Genomic DNA, 16,898 nt, shown 5'->3' on the forward strand with positions numbered 1-16,898 from the left:
TGTTTTCCTGTGACAACGTTTCATGTAGATGTTGAGTGGTTCAATGGTGAGGAGGGCTTTACCCGTGATGGACTAGACCATATCCAGTACTTTTTAACGGATTTTCCATTCAAGGGCATTGGTGATACCATACCAGGCTGCGATATAGCCAGTCAATATATTCTCCAGCACACATCCATAGCAGTTTGTCAAAGTTTTAGATATCATGCAGAATCTTTTCAAATTTCTAAGGAAGCAGCCGACCAGGCTGCTGTTGTCATATTCACCACTATGTGGCTCTAGACACAAGCCAAACTGGTCGATTGAAACTGCAGAACAGGGAGACTCGTTTCGCACAGCCGTCGTGTTCCTGAATCCAGGGAGAGGGAGTAGAGTCAGAAACAGGCCCACTGAGACCAAGATGATCATCAGACACCCATTTTCACTTTTTCTAACCCCACCCATATTTTATTCTCCCTGAATTCCCATCAACTCCCCCCCCCGACCCCTGCTCAGATTCCAACACTCATTACGCACTAGAGAACTGTACAGTGGACAATTCATCTTCCTTTATTTAGAGATACAGCTCAGTAACAGGCCCCTCTGGCTCAACAAAGCCCCACCAATCAATTACCCCCATGTCACCAAATACTGTAACCTACTAACCCGTATTTGGACTGTGGGAAGAACTTGGATACTCCAAGGAAACCCAGATGCTCACAGGGAAATGTACAAACTCCTTACAGACACACGGGAATTATACCGGCTCTGTACTACCATGCCATCCCAAACCTACCAACTTGTATGTTTTTGGGATGCGCGAAGAATCCAGAGCACCCAGGGAGAAACCCGCTCTGTCACCGGAAGAAGGTGCAAGTTCCCCGCAGACGGTGGCGAAGATCATTACTGAACCCAGGCTTCTGGCTCTGTGAGACGGCAGATCGTTAGCAAAGCCCGGTCACTAACTCTGTGAGACGGCAGCTCTTCCCAATGCGACTCTCCAGTGAGGTGAGATGTCACACTGCAACATTTTGGATCTCACTTCAAGTTACATTACATGACCACCTCATACCATACACAGTACCCAGTTACTTAGGGTGTGGGGGGGGGGAGAGAGAGGGGGGAGGGGGGAGAGAGGGGGGGAGGGAGAGAGGGGGAGAGAGAGGGAGAGAAAGAGAGAGAGGGAGTGAGAGTGAGTGAGAGAGAGGAGAGAGAGTGAGTGAGAAAGAGGAAGAGAGAGATAGAGAGTGTGTGTGAGGAGAGGTGAGAGAGGGAGAAAGTGAGAGTGAGAGAGTATGAGAGGGAGAGGGGAGAAAGAGAGGGGGAGAGAGAAAGGAGTGGAAAGAGGAATACATACACACACATATATGATCTAGGAAACAAATGGTTTGCCATCACAACAAGTAAGTCAATTGAGTGGGAGCTTCAATAATGTCTGTGTTCTGTGAGTGTGAGTACAGACTGAGTTTAAATTCAGCTGTGAATGCCAGTCGTATGTGTCCTTGTCAGGGAGGGGGTTTGTGGGAGGGGTGGGTGTGTGTGTGTGTTAGGGAGTGTGGAATGGCAGGGGTGAGGGTTGCAGAGGGGTGTATGCACGTTGTGGAGGGGCTGATGGAAGGGGTGAGTGTTGGGGAGGGGGGAGTGTTGAAAATGGGTGTGTGTGTCCTGGAGGGGTGAATGTTGCAGAGGGGAGTGTGTGTGGGTGTCTGAGAGGGGTGAGTGTGTCAGGGAGGGGAAGATGAGAGGGGTGAATGATCGAGGAGGGGTGTGTTTTAGAGAGGGGTGTGGTGATGTCCGGGCGTGGGAGATGGGAGGGGTGTGTGGATGAGCGGGTGGGGTGAGTGTTGTCGAGGATATGAGGGGAGGGGAAGGGGAGAGAAGGGCGGAACCCTATGCAAATAGCTGGCGGCAGGGCCGGCCGATGAGTGGCGGAGCCGCGCTGTCAGCTTCAGGCCGGGTCCCGCTCCGTTGCCCACAGTCCAGCCGCGGTGGGGATCGCGGAGCCGGTGCCCTGCTCGGGGGAGAGAGGCCGGACTTTTGCCTGCAGACGGCTGGCATGCCCCTGGACTCAGCGAGCTAGGCTTTAACCGGGGAACATGCAGAGACTGTGGAGCGGCAGCAGGAGCAACTTCATCCATACCCTGTCAACTTTCCTTGTCTTTGTGTTGACCGAGGGACTGTGTGAAAGCAGGGGCCAGAGGCGGCTCGGGCTGCAGGGTAGGTGGCTGTTCACACCGGGCAAATCACGCTGCCATCCTCCCCTCTACCCCCTGCTTAAAGCCTCACCGCTTCGTTCTAGGGCTCCTGGGCGAAGCGTTCTGTTGTCGACTAACTGCAGATTGAAACGCAGCACCGACAGCGATATTCCCGGCAAGACTTCTGTCCGGCGCCTTCGGGATATTTTGTTTATAACGCGCGTCACTGCGATTTTCTCAAGTTAGAAAAACGTTTCTGTCTCTGGGAGTATAAAGATTTAGCCGTGGTATTTGCGATTGCTTTTTAATAACAATGCATTTTAATTAGTAAGTTTGCATTTTGCCTAATAACTATGCATTTTGATAAATAAAATTGCATTACGCCTAATTACGCTGCATTTAGATTAGTAAAACTGCATCATGCCGGTTAAGGATATATTTGATTAGTTAAATTGAATTACTCCTCATTACGGTGCATTTTGATTTATACAGTTGCATTTTTAGGTTTGCCTTTGAAGGCACATTTACAAGAGCGACCGGTTTGCAGATTTGGTTTGAAGTTTATTTCTGATGGACGATTCTTGTTTTCGCAGAGCGCCATCTCCAAGCCCTGCCCGAGCCAGAGGTGGTATACCCTGTCAAGGTTGATCACCTGGGCCGCTTCCTGTCCCACGACGTGTCCCACCAGGTGAGGCGGCTGCGGCGCCGTGAACTGACGGCGGAGCGACCGCTCGGCCCCACCGTGTATTACAAGCTCTCGCACAAGGGCCGCCAGCTGTACTTCAACCTGACGGTGAACCAGGCTCTGGTCGCTCCGGGCTTCGTGGCTGAGAGGCGCTACGGGGGTGTGAGAGGGGCCACGATTAGCCGACCCCGGCCCAACAGCTGCCACCTTATCGGGAGAGTGCAGGCGCCGACAGCCGGGAGCGGGATCGCCGCCATCAGCACATGCCATGGACTGGTAAGCACATCTGGTAGCTTCGGCACATCTGGAGCAGGAGTGGCGGTGCGAATAATTTACGTACTATTGACTAGAAGGTGTTGGCCACAGCAGTCAACGTATCGGTGGTACTAGTCATAGCACTGCTTCAGGCCCAACTCTTCCATGCTTTCGAATTTGAAGGCAGAGTACAGGGTTAATGACAGGATTCTTATCAGAGTGGAGGAGGAGAGGGATCTTGGGGTTCATATCCATAGATCCCTCAAAGTTGCTATGCAAGTTGATAGGGTGCTTAAGAAGGTATGTGGTGTGTTGGCCTTCATTAGGCAAGGGATTGAGTTCAAGGGGTGTGTGGTAATGTTGCCGCTCTTTAAAACTCTGGTTTAGACTACACTTAGAGTATTGTGTTCAGTTCTGGTCGCCTCATTATAGGAAGGACGTGGAACCTTTAGAGAGGGCGCAGAGGAGATTTACCAGGACGCTGCCTGGACTTGAGAGCATGTCTGAGAGGATAGGCTGAGCAAGCTAGGGCTTTTCTCTTTGGAGTGAAGGAGGATGAGAGGTGACTTGATAGAGCTGTACAAGATGATAAGGCACATGTATTGTGTGGACACCCAGAGACCCATGTACTCCAGGGTGGAATTGGCCAATACAAGGGGGGCACCATTTTAAGGTGATTGGAGGAAAGTATAGAGGGGGTGTCAGAAGCAATTTATTTACACAGGGAGTGGTGGGTGTGTGGAACACATGCCAAGAGTGGTGGCAGAGGCAGATAGATACATTAGGCACATTTAAATGACTCTTAGATGGGCACATGGATGATAAAAAAAGGGAGGGCTATGTAGGAAGGAAGAATTAGGTTAAAGAGTTTGGCACAACATTGTTTGTGGGCTGAAGGGCTGTACTATGCTGTAGCATCTGTCCTGTGTTTTGTTCTGTGATCCTATCTGAACTAGTTCCATTTGCCTGTGTTTGGCCCACATCCTTCTAAAGCTTTTCAATCAATGTACCTGTGTAAGTATATTCTAAATGTTGTCATTGTACCTGCCTCTACCACTTCCTCCGGCAGCTCATCCTGTATACACGCCACGCTCAACTTTGCCTCTCTCACCCTAAGCCTGTTCCCCTCTGCTTTCTGATTCCCCTTCCCTGGGAAAAATGCATGCCCACGTTATCTGCACCCCTCATGAATTTATACATCTCTGTAAGGTAACTGCTCAGTCTCCTTCGCTCCAATGAAAACAGTCCCAGCCTGTCCAATATTTCCTTGTGACTCAAGCCCCCCAGTCCCAGTGATGTCTTTGTGAATCTTTTCTAATGATAGCTCAGCTGTATTTGTCACGTGTACAGTGATATGTGTCGTTCTGTGTGAATGACCAACACAGTCCAAAAATGTGCAGGGGGCAGCCTGTAAGTGTCGCCGTTGCTTCTGGTGCCAACATTGCATAGCCACAACTTACTAACCCTAACCCCTTTGTCTCTGGGATGTGGGAGGAAACCAGAGCACCTAGAGGAAACCCACGCAGTCATGGAAGAGAGCATACAAACTCCTCCAGCTTAATGCAATCCTTCCCATAGCTCAGTGACTGGAACCACTCATAGCCTCTCAATGTCTTTTATAGTTGTAACATGTCACCCAACCTGATTTCATGTAAATGACACATTTCACTGCAGTAACACACAGAAAATGCTGAAGGAACTCAGTAGGTCAGGCAGCACCTATGGAGATGAATAAACAGTCTATATTTCGGACCAAGACCCTTCTTCAGGACTTCTGTCTGTATTTCGATGGACATGTGACAAATAAAGATAACCTAATCTTTGAATTTACTCCACTAGGCATTGCTGAAGCTCAGCAATTCCCAACTCCGCTGTCCCACCGAATTCCCAACTCCGCTGTCCCACCGAATTCCCACATTTCTTATTACCCTCAAAATGCCCAAAGATTTCAGCCTTGAATCTTTTCAGCAACAGAATCTGCAGAGTAGACAATCCCAAATACTTTTTGTGGGGAAATTTCTCCTGAGATCTGTTCTTCATGGCATGTTAACGATAGACTGTGACTTCTTGATGTAAATTTTCCAGCAAAAAGAATTGACTACTCAATGTACCCCTACCTCATGAGAAATTTATTTGCCTTAGTAAGTTCAGCTTTCGTTCTAAACTTTGTGGTGGGATTCACTTACTCAAACACTCCCCAGAGGTCAGAACTTCCACTGGAGGAACTGATCAGATGAACTCTTGCTGAACCCCTCAATTTTCCCCTCACTCGCCTCAACACTGCAGAGAGGCCAACATTTTTGTTGGGATACTTTGATTGCTTTTTTTCTCAAGTCAGTTTTGGGTCGATGCCATTTATTGGACATTCCTAGGGTAGACCTTGCTTTAGATTGCAACAGTCTTCGGATAATTTTTTGCAGCCTCAGTATCCTGTTCACCTCTGTGCTGAACTTCCAAACTCATAGACATCCTATGTAAATACTAAACACAAAGTGATTCTGCAGATGTTTCTCCACATATGGTAATTTCTTCCTCCTCATCTCTGTTCTGAAGTGATATCCTTCTATTCTGAGGCTGTGCCCTCTAGTCCTAGACTCCACGACCATAGGAAAGCCCTTGTTTAATACTGAACTTCTAGGAAGATAGCCTTTTGGTTCCCACCTTTCTGGAAATCCTGTCTCTCTCAATGAGTGACACTTGGCTGTCCATTTAAATGGCCCGACCAACCATTGCTGATTTACCTTGGGGCCTTATTCCATTTCCATTGACTCTAAATGTCTTCACAGTCCTTCGAGGTAGATTGTACTGCTCAATTCATCAGTAAGCCAAATTCCACTCAACTGAACATGGGAGTCAGGATACAGCATCCGAGCTCCTGGTGCTTTGCTTGGGCAGCACTCACATACGCAAATAAATCAGAGTAAAACTGAGAAAGAACCATTAGTTCTTAATGCGGCAAACCTATGATTAAGTCACACATTCATTAAAAATTAGCAATATATGAAGCTCGACTTAAAGTCCTGTGCAAAAGTCTTAGGCATACACGTATGTATGTATAAATCTGGTGGGAGCAAAGGATGTTGGGAATAATGAGGGCGGGGTGTCAGACAGATGGGAAGGAGTGCCAGGGGTGGGGGGGCTGGGGTGGGGGGTGTGGGTGTAGACACACCCAGCCCTGAGACACCAGGCAAGGTCATTTGATTCCAAACAATTGGTTTATTGATCATTACAGAATGTCTCTCTGGTGCTTCACACTCCTTCCCCTCTGCCTTGCCCTTTTCCCAACCATGATTCCCCTCTCCCTGCTCTCTTCCCAATTTTCAGTCTAAAATAGAAATCCATATCAGAATGGGGTTTATCATCACTCACGTTTCATGAAATTAGTTCTTTTTGCAGCAGCAGTAGGGTGCAATACATAGAATTACTACAGTACTGTGCAAAACTCTTAGACTCCCTAGCTGCATGTGCCTCAGTCTTTTGCACAGTAGTGTACATGTAAAATATCCAGAAGTTATACACAGCATGAGTAATTAATGTTTTAAAGTATGCAAGATGATTTACATCCGGTAAGCATTTCTTAAATTACCAAGGTTGGTCTAAATGCAATACTGATAATCAGGGATAAATTTTATGTAATATTAATGCAAATTATTGCTCAGATAGCATTTTTTTTTTGAACTGTAACAACACTTGCAGACAATGATTTTGATGGCACAAACAAAGAAAGGCAACACAGGATTATGTTACTGTACTTAATGTGACTGTCTGACCAAAAAACTCTGCCAAAACAAAGTGGATGCACCCCTCCCTAACATGGTCCACCAGAATTTCAGAATTAAGGTTAGCAGGGATATATTTCAAAATGTAAGATAACTCCAGCAGATCAAAGATCTGAAGGTTCAAAGATTCAAAGCTCATTTCTTATCGATGTATACAGTGCACAACCCTGAGATTCATCTTCCCACAGACAGCCACGAAGCAAAGAGACACTATGGAACCCATTCAGAGACAGCATCAACCCAACACACAAAATAAAGCTAACCATTTGCACAAACAGCAAAAAATCAAGAAATCCTCTTTGAATTTCTTTCAATTAGCGAAAACAAGTACTACTGTAGGTCTTTCTAAAAAGCGAAGTGGCGTAAAGCGAACTTGCATAAAGCGGGGGACACCTGTATTATTCCCACTTGTTCCAAGAAACAGAACAAAAACTAATTGAGAAAATCGTTGGGATTCCCTCTATTTATTTGGGACACGATGCCACTTAATTGGGACAGAAGACTAATGCCGAGGAGTTTCTAGGACACGGAGTGCTATGCATAGGGACCTGGAGCAAGGACAGGGAGTGTGATGAATAGGGATCTGGAACAAGGACAGGGAGTGTGACACATAGGGATCTGGAACCAGGACAGGGAGTGTGATGAATAGGGATCTGGAACAAGGACAGGGAGTGTGACACATAGGGATCTGGAACAAGGGCAGGGAGTGTGACACATAGGGATCTGGAACAAGACAGGGAGTATGATGAATAGGGATCTGGAACAAGGACAGGGAGTGTGACACATAGGGATCTTGAACCAGGACAGGGAGTGTGATGAACAGGGATCTGGAACAAAGACAGGGAGTGTGACACATAGGGATCTGGAACAAGGGCAGGGAGTGTGACACATAGGGATCTGGAACAAGGGCAGGGAGTGTGACACATAGGGATCTGGAACAAGGGCAGGGAGTGTGACACATAGGGATCTGGAACAAGGGCAGGGAGTGTGACACATAGGGATCTGGAACAAGGACAGTGAGTGTGACAAATAGGGATCTGGAACAAGGACAGGGAGTGTGATGAATAGGGATCTGGAACAAGGACAGGGAGTGTGACACATAGGGATCTGGAACAAGGACACGGAGTGTGATGCATAGGGACCTGGAACACGGACAGGGGATGTGACACATAGGGATCTGGAACAAGGACAGGGAGAGTGATGAATAGGGATCTGGAACAAGAACAGGGAGTGTGATGAATAGGGACCTGGAACAAGGACATGGAGTGTGACACATAGGGATCTGGAACAAGGACAGGGAGTGTGACGAATAGGGATCTGGAACAAGGGCAGGGAGTGTGACACATAGGGATCTGGAACAAGGACAGGGAGTGCGATGAATAGGGATCTGGAACAAGGACAGGGAGTGTGACACATAGGGATCTGGAACAAGGACAGGGCGTGTGATGAATAGGGGTCTGGAACAAGGACAGGGTGTGTGACACATAGGGATCTGGAACAAGGGCAGGGAGTGTGACACATAGGGATCTGGAACAAGGACAGTGAGTGTGACAAATAGGGATCTGGAAAAAGGACGGAGTGTCAAACATAGGGATCTGGAACAAGGACATGGTGTGTGATGAATAGGGATCTGTAACAAGGACATGGAGTGTGACACATGGGGATCTGGAACCAGGACAGGGAGTGTGATGAACAGGGATCTGGAACAAAGACAGGGAGTGTGACACATAGGGATCTGGAACAAGGGCAGGGAGTGTGACACATAGGGATCTGGAACAAGGGCAGGGAGTGTGACACATAGGGATCTGGAACAAGGACAGTGAGTGTGACAAATAGGGATCTGGAACAAGGACAGGGAGTGTGATGAATAGGGATCTGGAACAAGGACAGGGAGTGTCACACATAGGGATCTGGAACAAGGACACGGAGTGTGATGCATAGGGACCTGGAACACGGACAGGGGATGTGACACATAGGGATCTGGAACAAGGACAGGGAGAGTGATGAATAGGGATCTGGAACAAGGACATGGAGTGTGACACATGGGGATCTGGAACAAGGACAGGGAGTGTGACACATAGGGATCTGGAACAAGGGCAGGGAGTGTGACACATAGGGATCTGGAACAAGGGCAGGGAGTGTGACACATAGGGATCTGGAACAAGGACAGTGAGTGTGACAAATAGGGATCTGGAACAAGGACAGGGAGTGTGACACATAGGGATCTGGAACAAGGGCAGGGAGTGTGACACATAGGGATCTGGAACAAGGGCAGGGAGTGTGACACATAGGGATCTGGAACAAGGGCAGGGAGTGTGACACATAGGGATCTGGAACAAGGACAGTGAGTGTGACAAATAGGGATCTGGAACAAGGACAGGGAGTGTGATGAATAGGGATCTGGAACAAGGACAGGGAGTGTGACACATAGGGATCTGGAACAAGGACAGGGAGTGTGACACATAGGGATCTGGAACAAGGACAGGGAGTGTGACACATAGGGATCTGGAACAAGGACAGGGAGTGTGACACATAGGGATCTGGAACAAGGACAGGGAGTGTGATGAATAGGGACCTGGAACAAGGACATGGAGTGTGACACATAGGGATCTGGAACAAGGACAGGGAGTGTGACGAATAGGGATCTGGAACAAGGGCAGGGAGTGTGACACATAGGGATCTGGAACAAGGACAGGGAGTGTGATGAATAGGGATCTGGAACAAGGACAGGGAGTGTGACACATAGGGATCTGGAACAAGGGCAGGGAGTGTGACACATAGGGATCTGGAACAAGGGCAGGGAGTGTGACACATAGGGATCTGGAACAAGGACAGTGAGTGTGACAAATAGGGATCTGGAACAAGGACAGGGAGTGTGATGAATAGGGATCTGGAACAAAGACAGGGAGTGTGACACATAGGGATCTGGAACAAGGACACGGAGTGTGATGCATAGGGACCTGGAACACGGACAGGGGATGTGACACATAGGGATCTGGAACAAGGACAGGGAGAGTGATGAATAGGGATCTGGAACAAGAACAGGGAGTGTGATGAATAGGGACCTGGAACAAGGACATGGAGTGTGACACATAGGGATCTGGAACAAGGACAGGGAGTGTGACGAATAGGGATCTGGAACAAGGGCAGGGAGTGTGACACATAGGGATCTGGAACAAGGACAGGGAGTGTGATGAATAGGGGTCTGGAACAAGGACAGGGTGTGTGACACATAGGGATCTGGAACAAGGGCAGGGAGTGTGACACATAGGGATCTGGAACAAGGACAGGGAGTGTGACACATAGGGATCTGGAACAAGGGCAGGGAGTGTGACACATAGGGATCTGGAACAAGGGCAGGGAGTGTGACACATAGGGATCTGGAACAAGGACAGTGAGTGTGACAAATAGGGATCTGGAACAAGGACGGAGTGTCACACATAGGGATCTGGAACAAGGACATGGTGTGTGATGAATAGGGATCTGTAACAAGGACATGGAGTGTGACACATGGGGATCTGGAACAAGGACATGGAGTGTGACACATGGGGATCTGGAATAAGGACGGGGTGTGATGAATAGGGATCTGGAACAAGAACGGAGTTTGACACAGGGATCTGGAACAAGGACAGGGAGTGTGACGAATAGGGATCTGGAACAAGGACAGGGAGTGTGACACATAGGGATCTGGAACAATGGCAGGGAGTGTGATGAATAGGGATCTGGAACAAGAACAGGGAGTGTGATGGATATCGATCTGGAACAAGGACAGGGAGTGTGATGAATAGGGATCTGGAACAAGAACAGGGAGTCTGATGAATGGGGATCTGGAAGAAGGGCAGGGAGTGTGACATAGGGATCTTGAACAAGGACAGGGAGTGTGATGAATAGGGATCTGGAACAAGGACAGGGAGTGTGATGAATAGGGATCTGGAACAAGGACAGGGAGTGTGATGGATATCGATCTAGAACAAGGACAGGGAGTGTGATGAATAGGGATCTGGAACAAGAACAGGGAGTGTGATGAATGGGGATCTTGAACAAGGACAGGGAGTGTGATGAATGGGGATCTGGAACAAGGACAGGGAGCGTGATGAATAGGGATCTGGAACTAGGACAGGGGGCGTGATGAATAGGGATCTGGATCAAGGACGGTTAGTGTGACACACAGGAATCTGGAACAAGGACAGGGAGTGTGACGAATAGGGATCTGGAACAAGGACAGGGAGTGTGATGAATAGGGATCTGGAACAGGAACATGAACAGGGAGTGTGACACATAGGGATCTGGAACAAGGACAGGGAGTGTGATGAATAGGGATCTGGAGCAAAGACAGGGAGTGTGATGAATAGGGACCTGGAGCAAGGACGTGGAATGCTATGATGGTTAGGCTTCCTCATTACTAACTGATCGGACATTGACCGGATGCAGAGCCAGGCTGAGACATGGCAGATGGAGTTCAATCAGGAAAAGTGTTAAGTGATTCACTTTGGAAAGTCGAACTTGCCGGTAGAATGCAGGGTTCACTAGAATTCAGAGGAATGAAGGGTGACCTCATTGAAACCTATCGAATAGTGAAAGACATTGGTAGAGTGGATGAGGAGAGGAAATTTCTATGTTGGAAGAGTCTATGACCAGAGGACACAGCCTCAGAGTTGAGGGATATTCCTTTAGAAAAGAGATGAGGAGGAATTTCTTTATCCAGAGAATGGTGAATCTGTGGAATTTGTTGCCACAGGCGGCTGTGGTGGCCATATCTTTTTGTATATTTGAGGCAGAGGTTGATAGATTTTTGATCGATCAGGGCATGAAGGGATACGGGGAGAAGGCAGGAGATTGGGGCTGAGAGGAAAATTGGATCAGCCATGATGAAATGGCAGTGCAGGCTCGATGGGCCAAATGGTCTAATTCTGTTCCTATATCTTCTGGTCTTAATGGTAGGATTCTTAGCAGTGGGATGGGGGTGGGGGAACAAAGGGATCTTGGGGTCCTCCTCCATAGATCCCGCGAAGGAAGGTTGAGTCGGGAAATTGAGTTCAAGGGCCGCAAGGTAACGTTGCATTTCTAAAACCCTGGTTAGACCACACCTGGAGTTTTGTGTTCAGTTCTGGTCACCTCGTAACACAAAAATGTGGAAGCTTTAGAGAGGGTGCAGAGGAGATTTGCCAGGATGCTGCCTGGATGAGAGAGCATGGATAGGTTGTATGAGTTAGGGCCTTTCTCTTTGGAACAAGAATGGAGATGAGAGATGACTTGATTGCTGTGATGGAGAGGCACTGGCGGAGTGGAGAGCCAGTGCCTTTTTCTCCAGGTAGCAAGGTTAAAAAGAGGGCATAATTAAAGTGATCGGAGGAAAGTGTAAGGTGGGATTGTTAGAGGTAGGTTTTTTACTCAGACTGTGCGATGTGTGTAAGACGAACTGCTGGGTGGGGGTGTGTGAAGGCAGATACATTAGGGGCATTTAAGAGACTCTTAGATGAAAGAAAAATGGAGGGTCGTGTGGGAGGGAAGGGTGAGATTGATTTTGGAGAAGGTTAAAACGTCAACATCATGTGGTGGACCGAAGAGCCTGTGCTATGTGTAGTGTCCTGTGTTCAGTGTAACTCATCGCCAAAGAGCTGCCATTTGCACTGTGGAGGTACCGCGAACTGTTCCAGCACGTTGAAGGGGAAGGGACAGGCGTGCTCATCAGTGAAGTATATTTCCAACATTACAACAGTACAAAAAGTGTGGTAAGCTTTGAGGTCACGAAAGGTGCTCCAGAAAAACTAGACATGCTTTTCTAAGGGGATTTGGCAATACATTAATTCACAATGATATCGTAAAATTATTATGTCGGCAAATGCCAATCAATTTAATAAGTCTGCCTCTTGAGGTCACGAGAAGGGGGATTGTGAAACAGACAGGAAATTCAATTTAGCATCTTAGATTAAGTTTCCAAAACCATAGTAAGTCAGTAAAATACAAGATAACGCAATAAAAAAAACACAGTAAACATAATTAGTTAGCTTCAGTGCACTCGCCCCTCCTTGGAAGTTTTCATGTTTACAACATTGAATCACAGTGGATTTAATTTGGCTTTTTTGACGTTGATCAACAGAAAAAGACTCTTTTGTGTCAAAGTGAAAATAGATCTCTACAAAATGATCTAAATTAATTACAAATACAAACATAAAATAATAGATTGCATAAGTATTCACCCCCTTCAAGTCAGTATTTAGTAGCTGCACCTTTGGCAGCAATTACAGCCTTGAGTCTGTGTGGATAGGTCTCTATCAGCTTTGCACATCTGGACACTGCAAATTTTCCCCATTTTCTTCATAAAACTGCTCAAGCTCTGTCAGATTGCATGGGATCATGAGTGAATAGCCCTTTTTCAAGTTCAGCTACAAATTCTCAATTGGATTGAGGTCTGGACTCTGATTTGGCCACTCCAGAACATTCACTTTGTTGACAATCGATTGATTGTCACCTCTGATCTGGGCCGACGTTAATTAGCTTGTTTATTTCGACTTTTTTCTTAAAGATGTGCTGGGTGCATCCTGGCTACCGCTGCGCCGCTGCATTCTATGTAATCCCAGTATCGGTCCGTGGCCCAGAGGTTGGGGACCACTGCCATAAAGTGATGCTAGGCGCAGGAGTACATCAGGTGGCTGACAGAAAATGATAAAGTAGTGGAGGTTGGGGGTGTGGACGGGTGGGTTAGTGAGTGGAGGTGTTGATCAGCCTGACTGCTTGGGGGAAGTAACTGTTTTTGAGTCTGGTGGTCCTTTTGTGGATGCTATGTAGCCTCCTCCCTGATGGGAGTGGGACAAACAGTCCATGAGCGGGTTGTGTTGGATTCTCCATGATATAGCTGCTCTTTTTCTGGCACTATTCTGTATATACATTCTTCAGACCCAGAGAACAATTATTTTGATCTCCTTTACACCTGTGTACTGGAAATGACATTAAGCAATCTTGAATCTTGAAACTTACTGCATCTTCAGCACATGAAGTGTTAAATACTCCAGGTAACTACATCCATAAATAAACACAACCGTACCCTTGAGTTGCTTCTCATTTCCTGCACTTAAAACGGTAAATTTATAGCAAACAGTAACTTGATTCAACAAGGGACTTGGGTTGTTTCACTTAAGGAATGGAAGGACTTTCATGGACTCAAATGTGGATCCTCTGTATAGAAATAGCTTAATTTTAATTAGAACTTATTTTGAGCAGAAGCCAACATGGTTGCTGCAAAAAAAAGTCACAAAGAATAGATCAGTATTATGAGAGGTTTATATTTAATTTTATGTGGGGGGGGTGCTTTTTTTTTAAACAGCTGACTGACCGTGGGCACATATTCAACTGTAGTATGTACTAGCTATACACTAAGTGGCAACTCCTGTACCTAATAAAGTGGCCGCTGAGTGTATGTTCATGGTCTTCTGCTGCTGTAGCCCATCCACTTCAAGGTTCAACGTGTTGTGTGTTCAGGGATGCTCTTCTGTGCACCACTGTTATGGTTATTTGAGTTACTGTTCCCTTCCTGTCAGCTTGAACCAGTCTGGCCATTCTCCTCTCACCCCCTCCCTCAGTAACAAAGCATTTTTGCCCACAGCACTGCCACTCACTGGATGTTTTGTTTCTCACACTGTTCTCTGTAAACTCTTGAGACTGTTGTGTGTGAAAATCCCAGGAAATCAGCAGTTTCTGAGATCCTCAAGCCACCCATCTGGCACCAACGATGATTCCATAGTCAAAGTCACTAAGATCACATTTCTTCCTCATTCAGATGTTTGGTCTGAACAACAACTGAACCTCTTGAGCATGTCTGCGTGCTTTGAGTTGCTTCCACATGATTGGCTGATGAGATATTTTTATTAATGAGCAGGTGTACAGGTATTACTAATAAAGTGGCTACTGAGTGTAGGTAAGGCATCAGTAAATGAAAAATGGTGCCAAGACACAGGGAGGCCAGTGACTGGAAAAGAGGTGGATGGTATCAGTAAACATGAGGAATTCTGCAAATGCTGAAAATTCAAGCAATACGCATCAAAGTTGCTGGTGAATGCAGCAGGCCAGGCAGCATCTCTAGGAAGAGGTACAGTCGACGTTTTGGGCCGAGACCCTTTGTCAGGACTAGCTGAAGGAAGAGCTAGTAAGAGATCTGAAAGTTGGAGGGGGAGGGGGAGATCCAAAATGATAGGAGAAGATGGGAGGGGGAGGGATGGAGCCAAGAGTTGGACAATTGATTGGCAAAAGGGATATGAGAGGATCATGGGACAGGAGGCCCAGGGAGAAGGAGAAGGAGGAGGGGGGAAAAACCCAGAGGATGGGCAAGGGGTATAGTCAGAGGGACAGAGGGAGAAAAAGGAGAGAGAGAGAAAGAATGTGTGTATATGAATAACTAACGGATGGGGTACGAAGGGGAGGTGGGGCATTAGCGGAAGTTAGAGAAGTCAATGTTCATGCCATCAGGTTGGAGTCAATGTTCATGCCATCAGGTATCAGTGCTGTGTGATCTTAATGTTTGGGAAAGGCTGGTTCAAAAAATCCCATGTTGATGCAGTGCAGAATGGGGCTTTTCAATCAATCTTAAGACCATAAGACTAAGCAGAATCAGGCCATTGAGCCCATCAAGTCTGCTCTGCCAGTCCACCGTGGTTGATTTATTATCCCTCGCAACCCCATTCTCCTGCTTTCTCCCCGTAACCTTTGACGCCCTTACTAATCAAGAACCAATCAACCTCCGCCCTGTGTATGCCCAATGACTTGGCCTCCACAGCCGTCTGTGACAATGAATTGCACAGATTCACCAGGCTCTGGCTAAAGAAATTCCTCCTCATCTCTGTTCTAAGAGGACACCCCTCTATTCTGAGGCTGTGCTCCCTGATCTGAGACTCCATCATGACTGAAAACATCCTCTCCACATCCAATTTATCCAGACCTTTCAGTATTTGATAGGTTGCAATGAGATTCCTCTGTTATTGTTCTAAACTCCAGTGATTACAGGCTCAGAGCTGTCAACGCTCCTCATGTGTTAATCCTTTCATTCCCAGGATCATTCTCGTGAACCTCCTCTGGACCCTCTCCAATGCCAGCATATCTTTTCTTAGATAAGGGGCCCAAACAGACCGCACTTTGGCCAACCTGTCATTTAGTCCCTGCTCCCTTCTCTTCTCCATTTTTCCATTTTATCCAAGCCATTTTAAAAGGATTCATTTTCATTTTTTTTATCGCATGTACATTGAAATGTGGACCCGGCTGGTGGCGTAGTGGCATCAGCGTCGGGCTTCGGGATGAAAGGTCCCAGGTTCGAATCCAGCCGGCTCCCCTGCATGCTTTCCATCCATGCTGGGATACGAGCTGGTGATCTCTTTGGAAACTCACCCGGCAGAAGGCAATGGCAAACCACTGCTGTAACTTGCCTCGTATGCGATTCCTCACTACGTCAGAGAGGCGTGGAGGGAAATCGTCCGCTAACTGGAGAAACCCCAGATGCGACGTACCTTTCCTTTCCTTACATTGAAATGTACAGTGAAATGTGTGGTTTGCCTTAACAACCAACACACCTAAGGATGTGCTGGGGGGAGGCCTGCAAGGGTTGCCGTACATTACGGTACCAATATAGCATGCCCACAATATTCAGCAGGACAAACACAGAATACAACAAGCAACAAAACAGCTCCCTTTCCTCGCTACCAACCACCCACACCTACCACCAGTCCTCCAGACCCCAGTAATCAGGCTTTGACTTCCAGGTTCCTTATTGACCACACGGACTTTGATCTTCGGTTTTGACCCCCAGGCTAGATGATGACGGGACCTCGAATTCCAGGCTCACCAATTCATTGGCCCTCATGCTCACGTGGACTTCCGATCCCATGACAGCCCGACATCCACAGGTGCCCTTCTTCATATATCCACGTCACAGGCCTTTGAGTTCGGAGGGGAGTTGTAGACTCCAAATCTGCTTCCAGCACACTAACAAGCAGCTCATCTCCAATCACAACTATTTAA

General features: G+C 47.3%; 1 protein-coding gene across 2 annotated transcripts in view; it reads left to right on the plus strand.

Moving 5' to 3' along the window:
- The first annotated feature begins 2,000 nt into the window (after positions 1 to 2,000).
- Positions 2,001 to 16,898, plus strand: part of LOC134355789 (A disintegrin and metalloproteinase with thrombospondin motifs 7) — a 203,747-nt gene continuing 188,849 nt past the window's right edge. For both annotated transcript variants that reach the window (XR_010020204.1, XM_063066203.1), the window contains exons 1-2: positions 2,001 to 2,196; positions 2,768 to 3,135. Coding sequence is in view for 1 of the 2 variants with exons in the window: in XM_063066203.1 (XP_062922273.1) it covers positions 2,076 to 2,196; positions 2,768 to 3,135 (489 nt within the window). In the remaining variant the exon portion in view is untranslated. The remainder of the gene's footprint in view (positions 2,197 to 2,767; positions 3,136 to 16,898) is intronic.

The sequence above is a fragment of the Mobula hypostoma genome, chromosome 13, assembly GCF_963921235.1.
Source record: "Mobula hypostoma chromosome 13, sMobHyp1.1, whole genome shotgun sequence".
NCBI classification, from domain to species: domain Eukaryota; kingdom Metazoa; phylum Chordata; class Chondrichthyes; order Myliobatiformes; family Myliobatidae; genus Mobula; species Mobula hypostoma.